The sequence below is a fragment of the Callionymus lyra genome, chromosome 5, assembly GCF_982586985.1.
Source record: "Callionymus lyra chromosome 5, fCalLyr1.hap1.1, whole genome shotgun sequence".
Taxonomy (NCBI): Eukaryota; Metazoa; Chordata; class Actinopteri; order Syngnathiformes; family Callionymidae; genus Callionymus; species Callionymus lyra.
Window position 1 is genome coordinate 18,605,096 of NC_141822.1, and position 17,750 is coordinate 18,622,845.

The 17,750-nt window shown below is 40.0% G+C and overlaps 2 protein-coding genes across 4 annotated transcripts in view; both read right to left on the reverse strand.

Moving 5' to 3' along the window:
* Positions 1-1,219: 1,219 nt before the first annotated feature.
* On the reverse strand, positions 1,220-4,506 carry nrarpa (NOTCH regulated ankyrin repeat protein a). The gene is made up of 2 exons (XM_087791312.1): positions 4,384-4,506; positions 1,220-4,309 (listed from the first exon to the last, which is right to left on the reverse strand). The coding sequence occupies exon 2, from the start codon at positions 4,037-4,039 to the stop codon at positions 3,701-3,703; it is 339 nt and encodes a 112-aa protein (XP_087647438.1). The 5' UTR covers positions 4,040-4,309; positions 4,384-4,506; the 3' UTR covers positions 1,220-3,700.
* A 10,137-nt stretch (positions 4,507-14,643) lies between these two features.
* The window catches only part of exd3 (exonuclease 3'-5' domain containing 3), a 44,326-nt gene continuing 41,219 nt past the window's right edge, over positions 14,644-17,750 (reverse strand). For 2 of the 3 annotated variants that reach the window (XM_087791314.1, XM_087791313.1), the window contains exons 20-22: positions 16,510-16,576; positions 16,362-16,437; positions 14,644-15,492 (exon numbers count right to left, since the gene is read on the reverse strand). In XM_087791314.1, the coding sequence (XP_087647440.1) occupies positions 15,174-15,492; positions 16,362-16,437; positions 16,510-16,576 (462 nt within the window). In that variant the 3' untranslated portion in view covers positions 14,644-15,173. Of the gene's footprint in view, positions 15,493-15,664; positions 16,438-16,509; positions 16,577-17,750 lie in introns of those variants that run through there. The other variant, XM_087791315.1, reaches the window with a different exon arrangement.

Genomic DNA, 17,750 nt, shown 5'->3' on the forward strand with positions numbered 1-17,750 from the left:
TCAGGTTTATCATTTGGTTATTTTCCACAAGGATATCAGGAGTTTGATAACAATACTCAAGGGGCGACTTTGCTGCTCTTCTTCGTAGACATATTGTCAATTCCGTGAAGGCTGACATCACCATTAGTCAGCGTTATATTCTGTGTTTCGTGTTCGTACGTGTAATTAGTATCATAACATTAACAAAATATTGATTCATGATTAGGTTTTGTTAATACAAAGTCTGTTAATAAACAACATGGCTAACGTGTTCTTCTCTACTTAGTTCAGTAGCTACCAGAAGAAGAACAAACTTGTAATAAACTGTTCATTTAAAACTCTTTTAGTGTTGATATTTACAATAGGAATGAGATCTGTTGAAACAATCCACCTTAGGTTTGTGTCAACGGAAGATTCTTGATTTATAGATGTACATACAAAAGTGTATTTGTTGCACTGGGGTGTAAAAGTTGCATAAAAGCAAAGAAAGTGCTCAAAAATGATCTCAAAATACAACTTGAAAGTTGAACCCCTATTTTTGATCAAATTTTAAAATTCCCTTGTAACAACAAATACATGTATCTTAGAAAATATATTGTTCTTTTTGGGGTTTTTTAAGCGAAATTAAGAACATACTCAAGTTTAAAACAATGAAAATCATTGCAACAGATCTTGAGTAATGGGAACACAAATGTTTTAAACCGCATCATCAGCATAACACAAAAACGGTGCTAACGCTAATACTATGATTTTCACTCTACACGTGTGTGTTCATGCGATCAATCTTTGATTATGGGCAACAAAACACAAACAAAAAAACCCTCATGGTGGACTCACACTATCGAACAATGAAGCGACCAAATGAAAGTATGAACCAGAGTTGAAAAAGTGATCGGGTCGGTTGAGCGACCGCAGCAGGTTGTTAGCAGAGCTCCGGAGACAAGAGTGTATTGGGAAGTTTTTTGAGTGTGCGAGGGTAACATAAAACCAACTCTCCCACAACACACACGGGAGGGGAGCCTTCTTTAAACAGAGCCTACCCACAATGCAGTGGGCTCTTTTATCCCGGCAGTGAAAGGATGAGGCCAGATGAATGACAAAGGGAGAGAATGGGGATCTGGGTTGGGCTCTGTTCGCAAGACGAGGAGGAAAATGTGTGTGTGTGTGTGTTGGGGGGAGTGGGGGGGTGCTTCCCAAACTATCACCATCACAAGAGGAAGAAACATTTGCATACACTTTGTGTTTTTTTTTTTAGTTTAATGATTTCTTTACTGGCTTGTACACAAACGTACAAAAATAATACAGCACTCATCTCCACATGACGTCAGGTCGTCATCACAGTGTTACAAATGTTCAAAAATGAGAATACAAACACGAAAAAAAACAAAAACACGATGGAACATCTGCATCACTCATGAAATAAATCAGCCGTTTCCGCTCGCTTGAAATGAAGCGAGACCAGAAACACAACTTGGTCCAAAGAAGTCAGCACTTTTCTCTTTCCAATTGAAACCAAAAAGGAAAAAAAAAAATCATCTCGCTGGTGTCGCCGGCTCATTACGTCATAAATGTTATGACACCTGAAGGACCGGACGACCGCACGACCGTGCAATTTTTTAAATCATGTTACAATGATCTTACCATCAAATGTATTATTCCCCTTTCATAAAAACAGGAAGACAGCACTTCAGAAAAGAAAGTGCCCCAATATCATCATCAGCGTTGATATATATATATATATATCTATATATATCCATATACACATACACCCAATCACAGAGATACACTTTGCTGGGGAAAAAAGTTCTTCCCCTACAAAGAAACACACACATCAGGACATCATCATCATCATCATCACCTGGAGCATATATTTATACAACAGTATTTTATTGTGTTTGATTTTTTTTTTCTTTTCAGAAAAAAATAAAAAGTTGACACATAAAAGCCAACAACAACAGTCATCAGTGCAATATTCAAAAAATTAAAAAAAAAAAGATCAAGTTTAAGACAAAGCGATGCATATTTCGTTTGTTGCCTGATACCAAATCTAGATGTTGCTGTGGACCCATCGCTTCAGTTGCTTGTTTCCAGGTTATTTCTTTTCTCTTTTTTTTTAAATAGGAAGTTCTGTCACACGCACGCACGACCAGCGCTGCTGTGAAGCGTCTTTACATCTGTCGAGCCATCACTTACACAAAAAAAAAGAAAAAAAAAAAAAAAAGAAGAAGAAGCAGCATTGATACAAATGTTAGGGTGACTTTTGTGATTTCTGTGACATCCTGCTTTAAGGTTTTTTTTTCTTCATCATCCAACAGTTAGTATTGGGTCCTGCTCAGTAGTAGTATTCACTATTCCAAAAAGGCTCCACATAAAATGTGCAATAGAACTCCCTGCATTTATACGTCCACTCCGACCAGAAGGAGGAAATCACACCACACAGGCAGATGATTATAGGGAGAGAGAGAAGGAGAGAGAGAGAGAGAGAGAGAGAGAGAAAAAAAAACAATGGCAGGAGAAGCAGAAAAAAGCCACGTGATGCTTCTGGTTTGGTTGTAAAAGTTTGAGGACGCAGCATCCTCCTGACTGATGTCTGTGAGGCTTGATAGTTCAGATGAAATGATGTTTGGAAAAAAACAAAAAAAACGCACTGGCTTTGTGGATGACAAAAAAAAATCTCTTCAGACTCCCAAGTGTTGAGAGCAGCCGAACAACTTGAGAATACTTAATAAAAGTCGAGGTAGCTGGCAAAAGGCAACCAAAGTCCTTTGACGGGGGGGGGAGGAGGAAAAGGGGGGGAGGCTTGAGTCACCCTAGATCATTTTACACAAAGATCTTCACAACAAAAATGCATCTTCTCAATGTACCTTCATAAATACACACACAATAAAAAAAAAACCCAGCCTGCTTTCACAGTGATGACTAGGATGATTTTTAAAAATACTGAAAGGAGATTATAAAGTGAATTCCAATTTTTTTTTCTTTTTTTTTTATACAAAGCGAAAGCAGCGTTTTTTGTTTTGTTTTTCTTTTAGTAACACAGTGACCAATCGGAACAGTGGTCGCACCGGCCTGAAGGGGTTGGACGCCAGCTCTGGCAAGACGGGACCCACTTTATTAAAAAAAAAAAAAAGATATAAAATAAAGCTATTGTGTACAGTACTTCACAACCGTGATGAAGTCAGTTGTTGTTACATGATGATTACACGTGTGAAAAGCGTGTGGAATGAGACTTTTTTTTGTTGTTGTTGTTGTTGTTGTCAATGTCTGGCAGCCCGACAGAGGGCAACCCTTTTCTCTTGTCCATGTGTGTCTTCCCTTTTTCCAGAAGAAAAAAATTCCAGCATGCAGCCATCAAGTGCTGTTTCAATATAAATTAATTTAAAAACAGGTTTTGTACAATGATGAGCGACAGGTTTTACTGACGGTATGGGAAGTCCTGCTCCATCTGCACTCATGGTGGACACATTCAAGGAGGAAAAAAGCTTTAGTACCATGAAGGTGGTTATTTTTTTGTTAGAGAATGTGGAGCCTGTGAGTGCAGAGAAGGTTTGGTTTTTACAGAAGAGGGGGTTATTGTGCAGGTCTGCCTTCTTTCTTTCTTTTTTTTTTAAATCGATTCCTTTTTGAATTTTGGCACAAGTGTGGTAGATGACTTTTTTTTTTAAAGAAGATCCTGGCGTTGGTTGTGGACTATGTTTTTACCTGACAGCAAGAGACAGAATCACCGGGCCCCAGAGGAGTACTTGGCCTTGGTGATGAGGTATAGCACAATGTCCTGGTGGCCCCCAAACGCCGCGATGTGTAACGCGCTCCAGCCCTCCCGGTTGGCCAGCCGGATGTCCGCGCCGAACTTCACCAGCAGCTTGACCAGCTCCAGGTTCCCGTCGATGACCGACTGGTGCAGCGCCGTCTGGCCCTCCGGCCCGAACGAGTTGACGTTGAACTCGCAGTTCGTCATGTTCTGGAGCAGCGAGTGGAGCTCCTTGGTGTTGCCCTTCTTCACCGCCTCCTGGAAGACCCGCTGCGGCGCGGAGCACGTCGACACCTCCGCCTGACTCATGGTGGTGGAAGGTCCAGTAAAATCCCTGGGCTGTGACACCGCGGACTGTAAAAAAAGGCACTTTTGCAACAGCTGGTATAGATCCTCCCAAAAAAAAGGACTTTTTAAAAAAAGAAGCGAGAGATCCTCAGGTAGATTCCAGGCGCACTTGGATGATGGATGGAGAACTCCCGGGGTCACTTCAGCACCCCCCAAAAAAAACTTTCCCCCTGGAATACGGCGACCTTTCCCGGGTGTCCCCTGGATTAAAAAAAAACTGTGACCAGGAGTCTGCAGGGGAGACAACAACAACAGCGTTAAGTTCATCCGCATCTTCTCCAACCTTCTCACTCCGACATTCCTACCTGTGCGGGTCCGACGGGGGTCCGAGCGAAGGTTTGGCGAGTCCCGGGTCCGTGTCCTCCGTGTCCTCCGTGCGAGTGCGTGAGTCTCTGGCTCGCTGAGCTCCGGGGGAATATTTTACGCGTCCTTTATTTGCATGACAAAAAAAACCTCCCCAGAAGAATCAAATGTGGAGGAATGGGCGGAAACCCGGCGAGGTTATAGGCTGTGGAGCCGGCTGGGAGGAGGGGCCACAGGAGCCCCGTCAACGTGCTCGGAGGGGCGGGGTCTTGTGAGAGAAAAAAAAAAAGTAAAGGGGGGAGACAAACGATGCCTGCAGGAGGCTGACGGGGGGAGATCCATATCCGATCTCCTGGTCCTGGCAGAGCTCTGAGCAGGAGGTCATGAAGGATCATTCCCTGGATTATCCGCAGCACAAATGTGAATGAGGTGTTAACCAAAGAGAAAGAAGATCATGAGAGCAGAAGTTTTTTTTATTGATTCTGTTTTATCTGTTGAGTGAACTCAGGTGGACTTTTATCAGTGTCGTTCTGTAGATCAGAAAACTTGTTTTTAATGGAAGATGTTTCTTCACAGCGACATCTTTCAAGCATGAATATCTGTAATAATAACCTGCAAACTTGTATTGCCAGAGTTGTAAACACAACATAGATTTGTGTGTGTGTGTGTGTTGTGGCAGAACAAAATAAAAATAATAAGCTAATTTACTACTTACACTCAATTTAAAAATAAAGATACACAGTGTTAAAGGGTTGTCCATGGAGCTATTGTTATTGACCAGCTAAGAAAGTTAATAATTCAGTGACATTTTCTCAACCTTCTTGAAAATAAAGCATCTAAACGTTTCACTATTTATTATGTATTACAGGTTAAAGTGTTTCTAACAAGCACAAATCATAAAAACACTGATGTCAAAAAAATACAAATAACTCATGACATTAAAATGATGAATGATGAAAAGGTGTGACTTCCTGGACATTACTAGATTGTTTATGGTTATAAAAACAGTTTTAAACGTTTTTTCCTTTTACATTTTTGAGAGAAAATGGAAAAGTTGACAAGATTTTGTGAGATATTGTTTTGTTCTGAACATTACAAGCAAAATGACTCTCCTGTTTAACCAACAACGTTGTATTACTTTTCACGTGTAAGTATGTGCAAAACTTTCTGTCATATTTCAAGAGATCAGAATTGATCTTCTTGTTATTGTTTTCACATTTTTACCAACAATGTTGATTTTTTTTATTAATGTCCTTTTAACCTCCACCAAGGATAAGGTTTTTTTTTTTTTTTTTTTTTTTGTAATAATGGGATTAAATATAGTCACTCTGTGTTAACATTTTTTTTACGTTACTGAGCTCCAAAAGTGTCCATCAACATCTGTATGATACATAAATGAATACAATTCAACATCTGGTTTATAATCAAAGTCATGGACCGGGTAGATGAATGGCCCTAAAGTGGCCCCAGAGTCGCACATTTGTCACGATCACGTAAACATTCAACAGTTAAATAAAGCTAAAGACAAATTCAAATAATATAGTAGCGATAAAGACTGTAAACTTGAGGGATTGTTAAGACTCCCTTAAACTCAGGAAGGTTTTTCGCTCGCACTGTAATAAAAAAGTGTTTAATGTAGTTTCAAATGATCCGGATTAACCTCCTGAGAACCAAATGGCAACGTTTAGGGTCCAAACGTAACCGACACCTTCTTCTCCGGCGTGGATCCGAGGTGACTCCTTCACCATAAAGACTGCAGGATATGTTCCACTTGTTTGGAAATGACTAGACTGCGAGAACTTGAAATAACAAAAGCGTCGCAACTTCCTCTTTGCAAGTGAAAAGAAGTGACGCGTCGCTCCACTGCACCGACGCCAGCGTGGGAACCGGTGTGTGAGTGTGTGTGTGTGTGTGTGTGTGTCAGTCACACGCATTAGATATAAGGTGTTGAGAGATATCGATTGACGGAGCTGCAGCTCAGGCGCAAATGTGCGTGTGAAAGAGAAACCGAGAGAAAGACGCAGGAACCGCAAGGAGTGAATCCTCCCACGGAACCTTGCGCACCGTTTGACGCCGCAAAACCTCCCCATGTGTGCTGCAACAGTGTGTAACATTTTTTAATTGCTCTAGAAGGTTTGGCGGCTTTTTACACATGTCCCAGTTTCCCACACACTCTTCAGTGTGCATTTGGCGCACATCTGTGTGAGAGATCTGCTGCGCAACTGTGCGCCACAGCAGCTCCAACCACGAGATCTGGTTTGATAAAGAGGTGCCGCTGTTTTTATTCATTTTATTCTGGTTGTGAACAACGACTGCATCTATTTCGATTGCAAAAAGATAATCGCGTACTTTTGTCCGGTAAACACAAGAATTTATTTGAAATGTTGGTTTCAAAATGGAAATACATGATCTGGGTCATTCTTTTTTTCATCTGCATTGGTTCCTCGTTTTTATATGTACATTATTTGCAACTAATATGACATTTTAATGTAGTGTACATTAGAATTAATTTATTTTTCAGCAATGTTCAGGCTATAAAGGCCGTATTTAATAGTTAGTAAGTTAGTAAGTAATTTTTATTTATAAAGCGCTTTTCCAGACCAGGGAAACAAAGCGCTTAAACAATCAAAACAATATTCAATAAAGTATATACTTTAAAGATCAAGATAACACTGAGAACAACACAGCAGTTCCAGAAAATCAAGGAAAAGCCTGAACAAATAAAAACGTCTTAAGATGTTTCTTAAAGGAGTCAGTAGATCCATCAAGCGCAAAGAGAGAGGAAGATTGTTCCAAAGCTTAGGAGCAACAGCCTGGAAGGATTCCTCTTCTCTGGTCCTGAACCGTGTTTCTGATCCACAGACCTCAGAGCCCGAGCTGGGGTGTAAGGCTGGATCAGATCAGTGATGTAAGGAGGAGTCTGACCATGAATAGCTCTGAAAGTAAGAACCAGAATTTTAAAGTTGATCCTGAAAGAAACTGGAAGCCAGTGAAGAGTTTTAAAGATCGGAGAAATGTGAGTTCTTCTACTTGAGCGAGTCAGAATTCTCGCTGCAGAGTTCTGAATCAACTGCAGACGAGACAGATCCTTCTTGTTAAGACATGAAAATAAACTGTTGCAATAGTCCGGGCGAGAAGATACAAACGCATGGATTACAAGCTCCAGATCATGTTCCGACAACATTTTCCTAAGTTTAGAGATTTTTCTCAGTTGAAGGAAACAGTTTCTGGTCAGTTTTCTGCAGTGTTGAACTAGAGACATGTCTTTATCAAATACAACACCCAGGTTTCTCAGGCTCAGTTTGACAGACTGACCTAAGTCACCCAAGTACTGACTCAACCCTGGAACCTTATCATCAGGATAACCTAATCGCTCAGGCCCCAGAATAGGATTCTTATATGGATCAATGAATTGCATTATAGACAAATCCAAATGCCGTTTTGGATTTCATTAGCAAAATAACTTTTTATAAGGCGTAGTTTTAGCTCCGTAACATATTGTCAAACTTTTTGGGGTGATTTCAATCATAAATTCGGGTCATTATTAACCGTCACTTTCATTCAACTTTTTCTTATATTACTGTGTTCTACACAATCTAGCTCTTTCTTTATGAGATTAGTGTTTCATGCTATTTAGACGTTTTGTTGTGTGATTGCTGTTGTGTGCATGTTGTCTCCAGATATCGTGCAGAGGCTCCTCAGGTGCCTGTTTATGTGTCACTGCTGGTTCTTCTGCTCGACAGCTGCAAACACTCCAGAACGAGCCGCACCGCGACCGGGCCGTAGAAAAGTGGCAGATTCCTCTTGCAACCTCACGTTTTTATGAGATCCACAAAAACAGATGTGCTCCTTCAAACCCCCCTCCGCCCCCCTATCGGTGACCTGCCCGGGCACACGGGGGTGCACGGGTCACAACTCTACATCTGGACTTCAGCTTGTGAAGTTTCGCTCGTATTGCCGGAGATATTTGTTGAGTATTGTGAGTGTTTCTCCTCAGGTTGTTGGACAGTGCAGCGACTGTGTGGTGGATCAGGAACATCTGTGTGCTATCAGGACTTTGGCTGCGGTTTGTCTGGACACTTGGAAAACATTTTCACAGACCGCAGGAGCAAAAGGTTTCTCCAACTGGATGCTTTTCTTTCTCTCCCCCCGTGGTAATGACTCCCTGGGACGCCGCCAGAACCAGATTGTTGAATGAAGTTCTGTGTCCGTGTACAAATATACACAAGTGTTTGTTACGGAACCATTTTGACCCATATCTGTCCGTCTGACTGTCTATCTAGCACTATGTCTGTCTGTCTGTTCAAAACAGTTGTTGAGTTCTCTTGTTTGAATCGAGGGGGCAGCAATTTTAGCAAAAGAAGCCGCCAACCCTTGATGCTTGGAAGAATTGGATAAGTTTCATAAATCAAGATTTTTTTAGAAGAAATTAAACAGTTAATGTTCTTGGATAATACAGACCAAAGTAGTTTTTTTTAAATCTCCATTTTTGCAAACACTTGTAGAAAATCCACGAACACAACCCCCCAAATCTGTTGAGTTTTTAAACCAACTGCACACCATTTTTACTATAGAAGGTTGTTGACAACTTTGAGTAGATTTCATGAGCGTTTCAAATACATTTTGAAAAAGGTCTTAGTTTAAGTGTTGTGAATATCAAATATATGATTCATCATTCTATTTTCAACTCTTTCTCCAGAAAATAAAAGTAGAACAGAAGTTTTTTTTGTAAATTTATGGTCAAAATTTCAGATGTAAAAACTTTATTATTGCACCACCTGGTAACGCCTCCAGTACTGGCTATCACAATTCAATTCAATTCAATTTTATTTAAAGTGTCTTATCATAACAACGTTATCTCGAGACACAATACAGTTGAAGTAAGACTATAGTTAATTAAGGAAAAACAGATCCCAGCAATTCAACAATGAGTGAAACACTGTGCTATGGCGAGGAAAAACTTCCCTTTAGAAGGCAGAAACCTCGAGCGGAACCTGACTCATTGTTGACGGCCTGTCACAAGGACTGTCTACTTCACCAGATTACGGCCGGATATGTCGTCACATTCTACTTCAGGCGATGATGACAATTCAATTTATTCAATTCAATTCAATTCAATTTTATTTAAAGTGTCTTATCATAACAAAGTTATCTCAAGACACTATACAGTTGAAGTAAGACTATAGTGGATAAAGTAAAAATAGATCCCAGTAATTCAACAAAGAGCAAGAAGCTAAACACTGTGCAGTGAGCTGTGGCGAGGAAAAACTTCCTTTTAGAAGACAGAAACCTCGAGACAAGATGTCTGCACCCGTTGTACCTCGCGCTCCCAAGCGTAAGCGCTCCAAAAGTAGGCGCTGGGCTCGAGAGGAGACCCTAGATTTAATATCTGTAGGGGGCGAGGCCTGATACCAACGAATCTATGGTGTTAATAATTGAAAGAGAAAGGTCACATATAGGAGGCAAGATGGAAAAGCGCGTAATTACAATAATAAACACCAGGATGCAGATTGGTACAGGACTAGTATTATCAGCCGACGCCTGTGTTAGGCCAAACAGAGTAGGTAACAATAATAGGTCATTTGCAGGTGGAATTACTACATTACATTCGCCAGGGATTAAATCTCAGACGCTCTCCGCAATTACTACAAATCGCCTTTGGTTCCACAGGTGATACTTATCCCTCGGAATCGTGCTTAAAGACAGAAAGTCAGTTTAGCCTGATTCTGAATTTCCTGCCTGACGTGCAGGGTCTACTTAGATCCGGGTGTTGGACGGCCATATGTGAGGTCTAGTGCCGCTGCTTTGTCAACGGTTGTAATCTCAAGTGGACCAGAGAGACTCGACACACACACAAGGTTGAGGTTTTTGGATCCAGAGAAACAAAGCAGCAGCAGGGCCGACCAGAGCGGGGCAGGAAAAAGCAGCCACAGGGCGGAGAGCAGCGGGGAAAAATAAATGTGAAAGTGTCATGTAAAAATGTCATGACGTTTTGGGCAACACCAACATTCCTGTCGGAGCTCTTGTTGGACTGAGAGTGTGTGTTGGGGAGAGAGAGAGAGAGAGAGAGAGAGGGGTGTGTGACGTCGTAGCGGGGAGGGAGGGGTCTCTCGGTTCCAATTCATCCCGGGCACCACGTGTCCTCAGAGCGTGGGAAAGAGGCGAGCTTTTCTTCCCAGCAAAGAAAGAGCAAGGATCAAATAACACGGTGCTGCAGCACAGAGATCCAGCGGCTGCGACCACCCGGACAAGGACCACGCAGACACAGAGAGAGGCTTATTTTTGGGGTGTCATTCATAGAGATAAAAACTACTTTAGATGAGAGAAACGCCGTTACAGTAGAGGAAGTGCAGGGCAGAGAGCCAGGATGTATGCTGCAGAGTAAATGGGTCATGATGTTTACAACTGTTATCACTATACCAGCCAGTTCAAACTCCGGGGAGGGTTTTTTTTCTTCTGTTCAGTACCAGGATGAGCCGGTCTCTGCTCCCGGCAAGACCGATCTCAACGACCATCTTCTCAACGCAACAGACGTCCTGATCGCTATCACGCTTTTTCACTGTCAGTCTAAATAAAGTACTGAGTGTTCCGGAGACTGATGACACATGAACACACTGTGTTTTTTTTTGTTTTAAATCCACCTTCGACACGTCAACACAACCATGATGCTCTTAAGCTTAGCTTAGCGTCTGTTCCAGGAGCTGCAGATGAACCATCTGAGTAGGAGAGTTTAAACCAGCTAATATCTCAAGAACCCTATGGTAGATCTACGGCTGTATATTGTCAAGAAGCGACATCGATACATTGTGATACTGTAGTAAAAAGGATATATTTGTAGTATTGTCGAACACTTGACTCTGGTGTTGCAGAATTTTAGAACACATGACTCTCGATGAAGTCGTAACTGCTTTCATTTATTTTGAAATCAAAATATGTCCAAACATTGGCTTTAAAAGCTAATGGACTCGACTGTATCCTCTCGTCCTCAGTCAGTGCGCAGGATTACATTCGTCCTTTACCTGGACGTCATGACTGCTTTTTAGAAATTTGAAAAAAAAAATACAATTCTTTCAAATATTGATAAAGTATTGTAAAAAACAATATCGTGATGTATCGCTGTATTGATATTTTCTAACACCGCTAGTTAGAACTACTTATTATCTGGTTCACACTGAAGCTACTGTTTAGCTAGTTTTACCCCAAGATTCTAAGCATAGCACGCAGAGTTAGCATCTTAGCATTTTGTTGTGCTTACATTAGTAGGTAAGTAAGTAAGTAATTTATATTTGTAGAGCGCTTTTCCAGACCAGGGTCTCAAAGCGCTTAAACAATCAATACAATACTCAATAAAATATATGCTAAAAAAGTCAAGACACCACCGAGACAAACACAGCGACATGTAGCCTATGTTTCAATGTTGAAATATAAACAATGCTGATGACACAATAAATAGGAAATGTATTGTTTCAAGTTTGTTTATCTTCAGTTTTCTTTTTCTAGAAGAGTTCAGCCTGTAGCAATAAAGGATTGTTGAGGATTAATGAAATTAGCATAAATTCAAATGTCTGCGATACAAAGACAGACTCATAACAAAGGATTATATCAATTTCCCCCGGACATGCATCCCCAAAACATTTTAAAGAGAGTCATCCTAGCTTAGATACACTTGAAAAAAAAAGGAAAACAAAAGAATGATTAATAGCTTTCATCACAACACAAACATACATGCTAATGGTTCTGAGCTACTTGTCGAATTAGCCTTGTTGTGCTAGTGAAAACTCATGTTCACAATATTTACATTTCTGCTGATAAATTGAAATATAAAACTTTTATTTTGTTTCAGTTAAGAAAAGGCAAGTAATAAATAGTGTCTATGCTATGCTAGCATGCTAAAATTTAAAAAAAAGTTTCAGCTCCGGTATAACTAATGTTTTGTACAAAAACACAGCCTTGAAATTGGAAAGAATATTCAGACAGAAACGTGAACAATGCTGATCTTAAAGATGATCATTCAAAAGTGCACCACAGAGATCACCACTAGCCCCTTTCTAGTTTCGCTAATATAACACAATTATTGTACAAGTTCTGTGTTGGATGGAACTGACTGATGAGATTATCGTCATAGCTGCGACCTCACTATTCTTGAACTTTGTATGCACTAGAATTATTAACCACTTTTTCTATCAACACACACACGGTAAAATGCTTTATGTCTTGATGTGTTTGACCACCACAAAACTACTCAAACGTGGATCGACAGTCAGGTAATAATTCGAGCTATTGTTTTGTTGAAAATGATAGGCATCTTAAATAACTTTTCTAGAGTGCACCACTTTGTCTCACCCTAGAGACGTCACCACCTTTTGTACATTGATGTGTAGCAGTGACACATCCAACATTGCTTTGAAAGGAAACCTTATTATAGAAGGTGTCGGGTAAAAGGAAGGCCCACGCATTGGCCCTAGGAAAAGGGAAACAGTCGTATAAAATGACAGTCATCTAGTAAAAATCAATAGTGGGTAAAGTATAGTTGAAGACACTCGTCTGTCCGGATGGATATTCTATGTTCTGTGAAGTAAACACAAGCAGATTTCATTTCTAAAAACAGCCTGCGAGTAAATAAAGTGTGAAATGTAAAGGGGGAATGTTTAGGGAAAATACTGAGGGTTGTGTTGGGTTACTGTGTGACCCCGCCTCAGGCCAGGAAACCCCCTCCACTGATACACCTGACACACACCAGTGGAGCTGATCTCACCTCTTGCTTTGACACCATCTGTTTTTTTTTTAAACCGTAAACATCCCCAAACAAACAAAAATAGTCAACATTTTCAGTTTTTTAAAAATCAGCTTACAAGTAGAAACACAAGTGGAAACCTGCGTAATTCATCAAAGAGTGGTTTCAATGCCACAGACGGCTCAGTGTGCCGAGTGGGTTATGGTTTCTCCTTTTTTTTTTTTCCTCAGGGAGAAAGTCGATCAATGGTGCATCAGTCCAAAAATAATACTTCAAAAAGGAAACAAATCTTTGACATCTGAAGCACATGGACCATGACTGGTCTCCGACTCTGTTATTCTACTTGTAATGCGCTCGACAACTTTATGTTATTGGCTCGTATAAGGGTTTGTGGCAGGAGTGCTTTGAGGCGAACTTGAAAGGACCAAGAAAAACAGACTTTTTGTGTTTGAACTGTTCTCTGACGTCCATGTGTTAGACATATGATTTCCTTTGAGGCAGACACAGTTGAGAAACATTCATTTATTATCGCTGGGATGAGTATTTGTGGGGATGTTTCCATTTGCAACACTAGCCTGTTGGTGTATCTTATATATGATACACAATTGTCCAGCTTGAATATGTCTCAAAACATCTCAAGTCGTATAGATATTTTTTAACAGAAACCCATTTATTTTAGAAGGAGTTTAAGTCCACAAATTTGCGAATAGATTTCATTATTTCCAAGGAGATGACGTGATCTTCCGTTGGTCTTTTTTTTTCAGAAATTTGATTGGAAGGACCAAACAACTTCATTTAGGTTATGAATTAGCATCTGGATCCACAAGTAATTTGAAGATTTGCCAAACTCTGTGGCGCAGAAGGAAATGCGTCAAAGATTTCTTCTCTGAGGCTGGCTGTTTCTGTGTGTTGTGCGAGCGAGTTCAGGCACAAAAAAAAAACACATTTCCTGCCCCTTTGAGCTCCTTGGTATCAAGGATATTTTACATAACCTATTATATTTATATATATTGCACCATATATACATGAAGAATAAATGAATAAAAAAAAACTGGAATATGTTTGGAAATAAAATTATTTCCATGCTCTCATAATGCTGTCTCTCCCAATACTTGTATCCTTTGTCTTTGTTATTTTTCTTTGATCTATGTTCTTTATCTTTAGACTTAGACTTAGATTGTATCATCTTTTGCTTTTTCTCTATTTCTCTTTGTTCTTGTTATTTTATTTTGATTTATTTTTATGAAAAATTGCTGTATTTGCTGTGGCTAATTGGAAAAAAAACAATTTCCCAAAGTTGACCTCCTGAGGGATCAATAAAGTTCTACCTAACCTAACCTAACCTACTTAGCATCTTCCTTCAGCACTTAGCTTCAGTACAATAACACTAGGTACAGGGGTATCAAACTTTACCACACAAGGGTCCAACAGTCTTTAACAGCCGAAGTCGTGGATTTAAATGAAATGTGTCATTTGTGATATTGTCTTTTTTTATTTTTGAGACAAATTCCCATCATATTCCTTCACTCAAGTGGGCAACCGAAAGCGTTTTAGGCCAGATATGACCCCTTCTTATTCACCAGATATCAAAAAATAAAAGAGTTGTACGACTTCGATATATTTTTTGGTAGATAGTGATCCGTCACCATATCCCGGTTAATATCGTGCAGTTCACCTCTTTGCAGATTTTATTGTGCGTTTTTCTTTAAACAACACAGATTTACATTGCAGGATCACAACATGCGCCATGTATATACGACACAACATGCTATTGGCCAACAGACGAGAGTCAATTCGTGAAAGTATGTCAAAGGTTTTGTGGAAAATATTCCATAGAACGCGGAGCCACGATTTATTTGCACATTATAATCATCATTTAACTATCTTCTCAAGTCTTTAAAGGTTAGTGCAACAATTGTATTTATACAAGTGTTTAGCGTTTAGTTTGGTGTCCTTGGGTTTTTCCTCTCGCAGACCATGTGGAGCCAAGACTCTGTATCAGTCCACCTCCATCTGAAGAACGAGCAGACGCACCAGACAGGCGTCGATCAAGCCGAGTCATGGCCGCCGGCTCACCAGGGAAAAAGCGGCGAAAATCATTTTTCTCCGCAGACACAGGATGAAGAGCTTGGTCGTTCTGTAGAGGTTCAGAGTAGAGATTCCGTTCAGAGTAGAGATTCCGTTCCTCGGCATCGAAAGAAAACGGCGGCTTCCGACAAATGGTCGCCTCCTTTGGAACAGAGCGAGGACTTGCTGGAGAAACGACGCTTCTCGGTCGTCGTGGAAACGTCCAAGTTTTCCACCTGCAAAGATGTGGAAGGTTTCTGTGGAGAGGGGAGTCTGGGCCTCTGTGTTTAGACGGCTGCTGCCACCCAACCTTCGATAAGACAATGGACAGACATTACTGATAGACACGCGTAACAACCCATCAACTCTTTACCAACCCGTCGTCCCGCTTAAGAACAGCTCGACCCAGAACCAGACGGAAGTAACGAAAACCTCGGAGACGTATTAATTTTTCAATAGAGTCATAGAAAGACTGCGTGAGACTGACTTCAGACTTTTAATGACAAAATGAGACACGTCACGTCACATTCCTCTGGAATATTGTTAGAAAGATTGAATCATCAATAACAAGATCAGGATGAAAAATAAACTTCATTGTCTAGCGGAGTTAGAAACCAACATAAAAAAAAACATTAAAACGTTTTCTTTGGTGCAGCGAAGAATCAACTTTTCAATGTTAGACATTTCTTTTCATAGTTATATTTTGGGAGGTTCATGAATTTCAACTCTGACTGAGGATTAAAATTCAAGTGTATTGTGAAGTTAAAAAGATCGCAGTAAAAGAAAGATCTGATCAAATAAAATAGTCACTCAAAAAGATTAAAAAAGCAATATTGTGCGAGCGAGTAATGATAATATATCGCTGGAACATCCAAGAAAATGTTCCAACGACTGAATTAAAAACAATCAAACTTCAAATCGTTCCCTCATATCTGCTGCAAAGACGCGTCTACGTCGGGGCCCGAGATTTGCAAAACCTCCTCGAACATGGACAGAACTCGGCCGTAGTGGGAGCCTTCCCAGAAAACCTTCCCACATCTGGTGCAGACGTAGAAGTGGGAGATATTCTGAAGGATGGCGGGGGGCACCAGGTGAAGCTGTACAGCAGACCCCCCGGGAAAAGTCAAAGTCTCCGGGTCCAGCTCTGAGAGGCGGGCCCAGCGGCACTGTGGGGCGTACCTGGGCAGCTCAGCCGTCAGGATGTCCTCGAGAGGCTCCTCCGTCTGAGGCGTTTCCACGTGTTCCTCCAGGAATCCTGAGACAAAGATGAGGCGTGAAACGACAGTTGATGATAGTTCTCGATGATGAGAGACGTCTTTGACTGAACCTTTTTGTTTCAGCATCCTCGCCATGTCCGCTCTGGGCACAGCAACGTACTGATCCCCGTTACATGCCTGAGGAGACGCATCGTTCTCATGAATACTTCAGACAAATCACAAAAGCACAAAAGCATAATAACGTGTAGTGTAACAGATTACATTTATTTTTTAAGCAATTACAAAGACACCGTTTCTTTTAGTGACTTTATAGAAAGTATTTGACCTCATTGCAGGAGCCAAGGCCTCAAGCAGGCAGGTACTGTATGTTTGATGATAAAAACTGAGGACTTTTGTGAAAGACATATTTGATCAGATATGTTTTTTCCCATTTTGGACGACACAGTTGTGTTGTTCGTCCTTGAAAAAAATACATTTTTGTTTTCCGTACGTTGGTTCGTTGTCTTTTTGTTTTTCTAGTGCTACTATTTCTATTAAATTTATTATTTTTATTGTCATTATTATTTTGTCTTCGTTGTCTGTTGGTTTGCGGGGAGAAAATATTATTGTAAACGGTGTGTATTTCTGATATGACACCCCAATAAATATTTTGCTAATAAAACAGAACAATATAAATACTGTAACAAAAGTCAAGCAATTTAATTATGGCGCAGCATTTTAAAAATGTAATTTTATTTTCACTTATTTCAAATATAATTAGACTGTATGGGTAAATATAAAACGCAATATTATTCAATTTCCTTTACATTTCTAGGGGGAAGAGAATGTAAGTAAGTAAGTAAGTAAGTATTTTTTATTTATATAGCGCTTTTCCAGACCAGGGTAACAAAGCGCTTAAACAATCAAAACAATATTCAGTAAAGTATATACTTTAAAGATCAAGATAAAACTGATAACACAACAGGAGTTCCAGAAAATCAAGGAAAAGCCTGAACAAATAGAAACGTCTTAAGTTATGTTTAGAATTTAAAGATCTTTATAATGATAAAATTGGTACTGTCGACATGATCAGAATAATAGTTAATAATAATTTTAGACGTTCAGGTTAATAAAAAATACTCAGTCTGGTTTAAAATGTTAATCTGCAGCGACATATGGTTGTCTGTTACAATTAAAAGGAGAACAACTTGAGTTCTATTCATTCCAAATACTCTAAAAAAAACAACATTATCAAAAAATATCAAACCAGTCAATCAAAATGTCCACTTTCATCTAGTTTCTCATCCATCGCTCGGCAGATGTTGAGTTGTTCCAGTAATACACAAGAGAATGACACAACACTTATTTATGC

Bases quoted from the DNA above. Each gene is read 5' to 3' on its own strand.
- nrarpa (XM_087791312.1), bottom strand. From the start codon at position 4,039: ATGAGTCAGGCGGAGGTGTCGACGTGCTCCGCGCCGCAGCGGGTCTTC.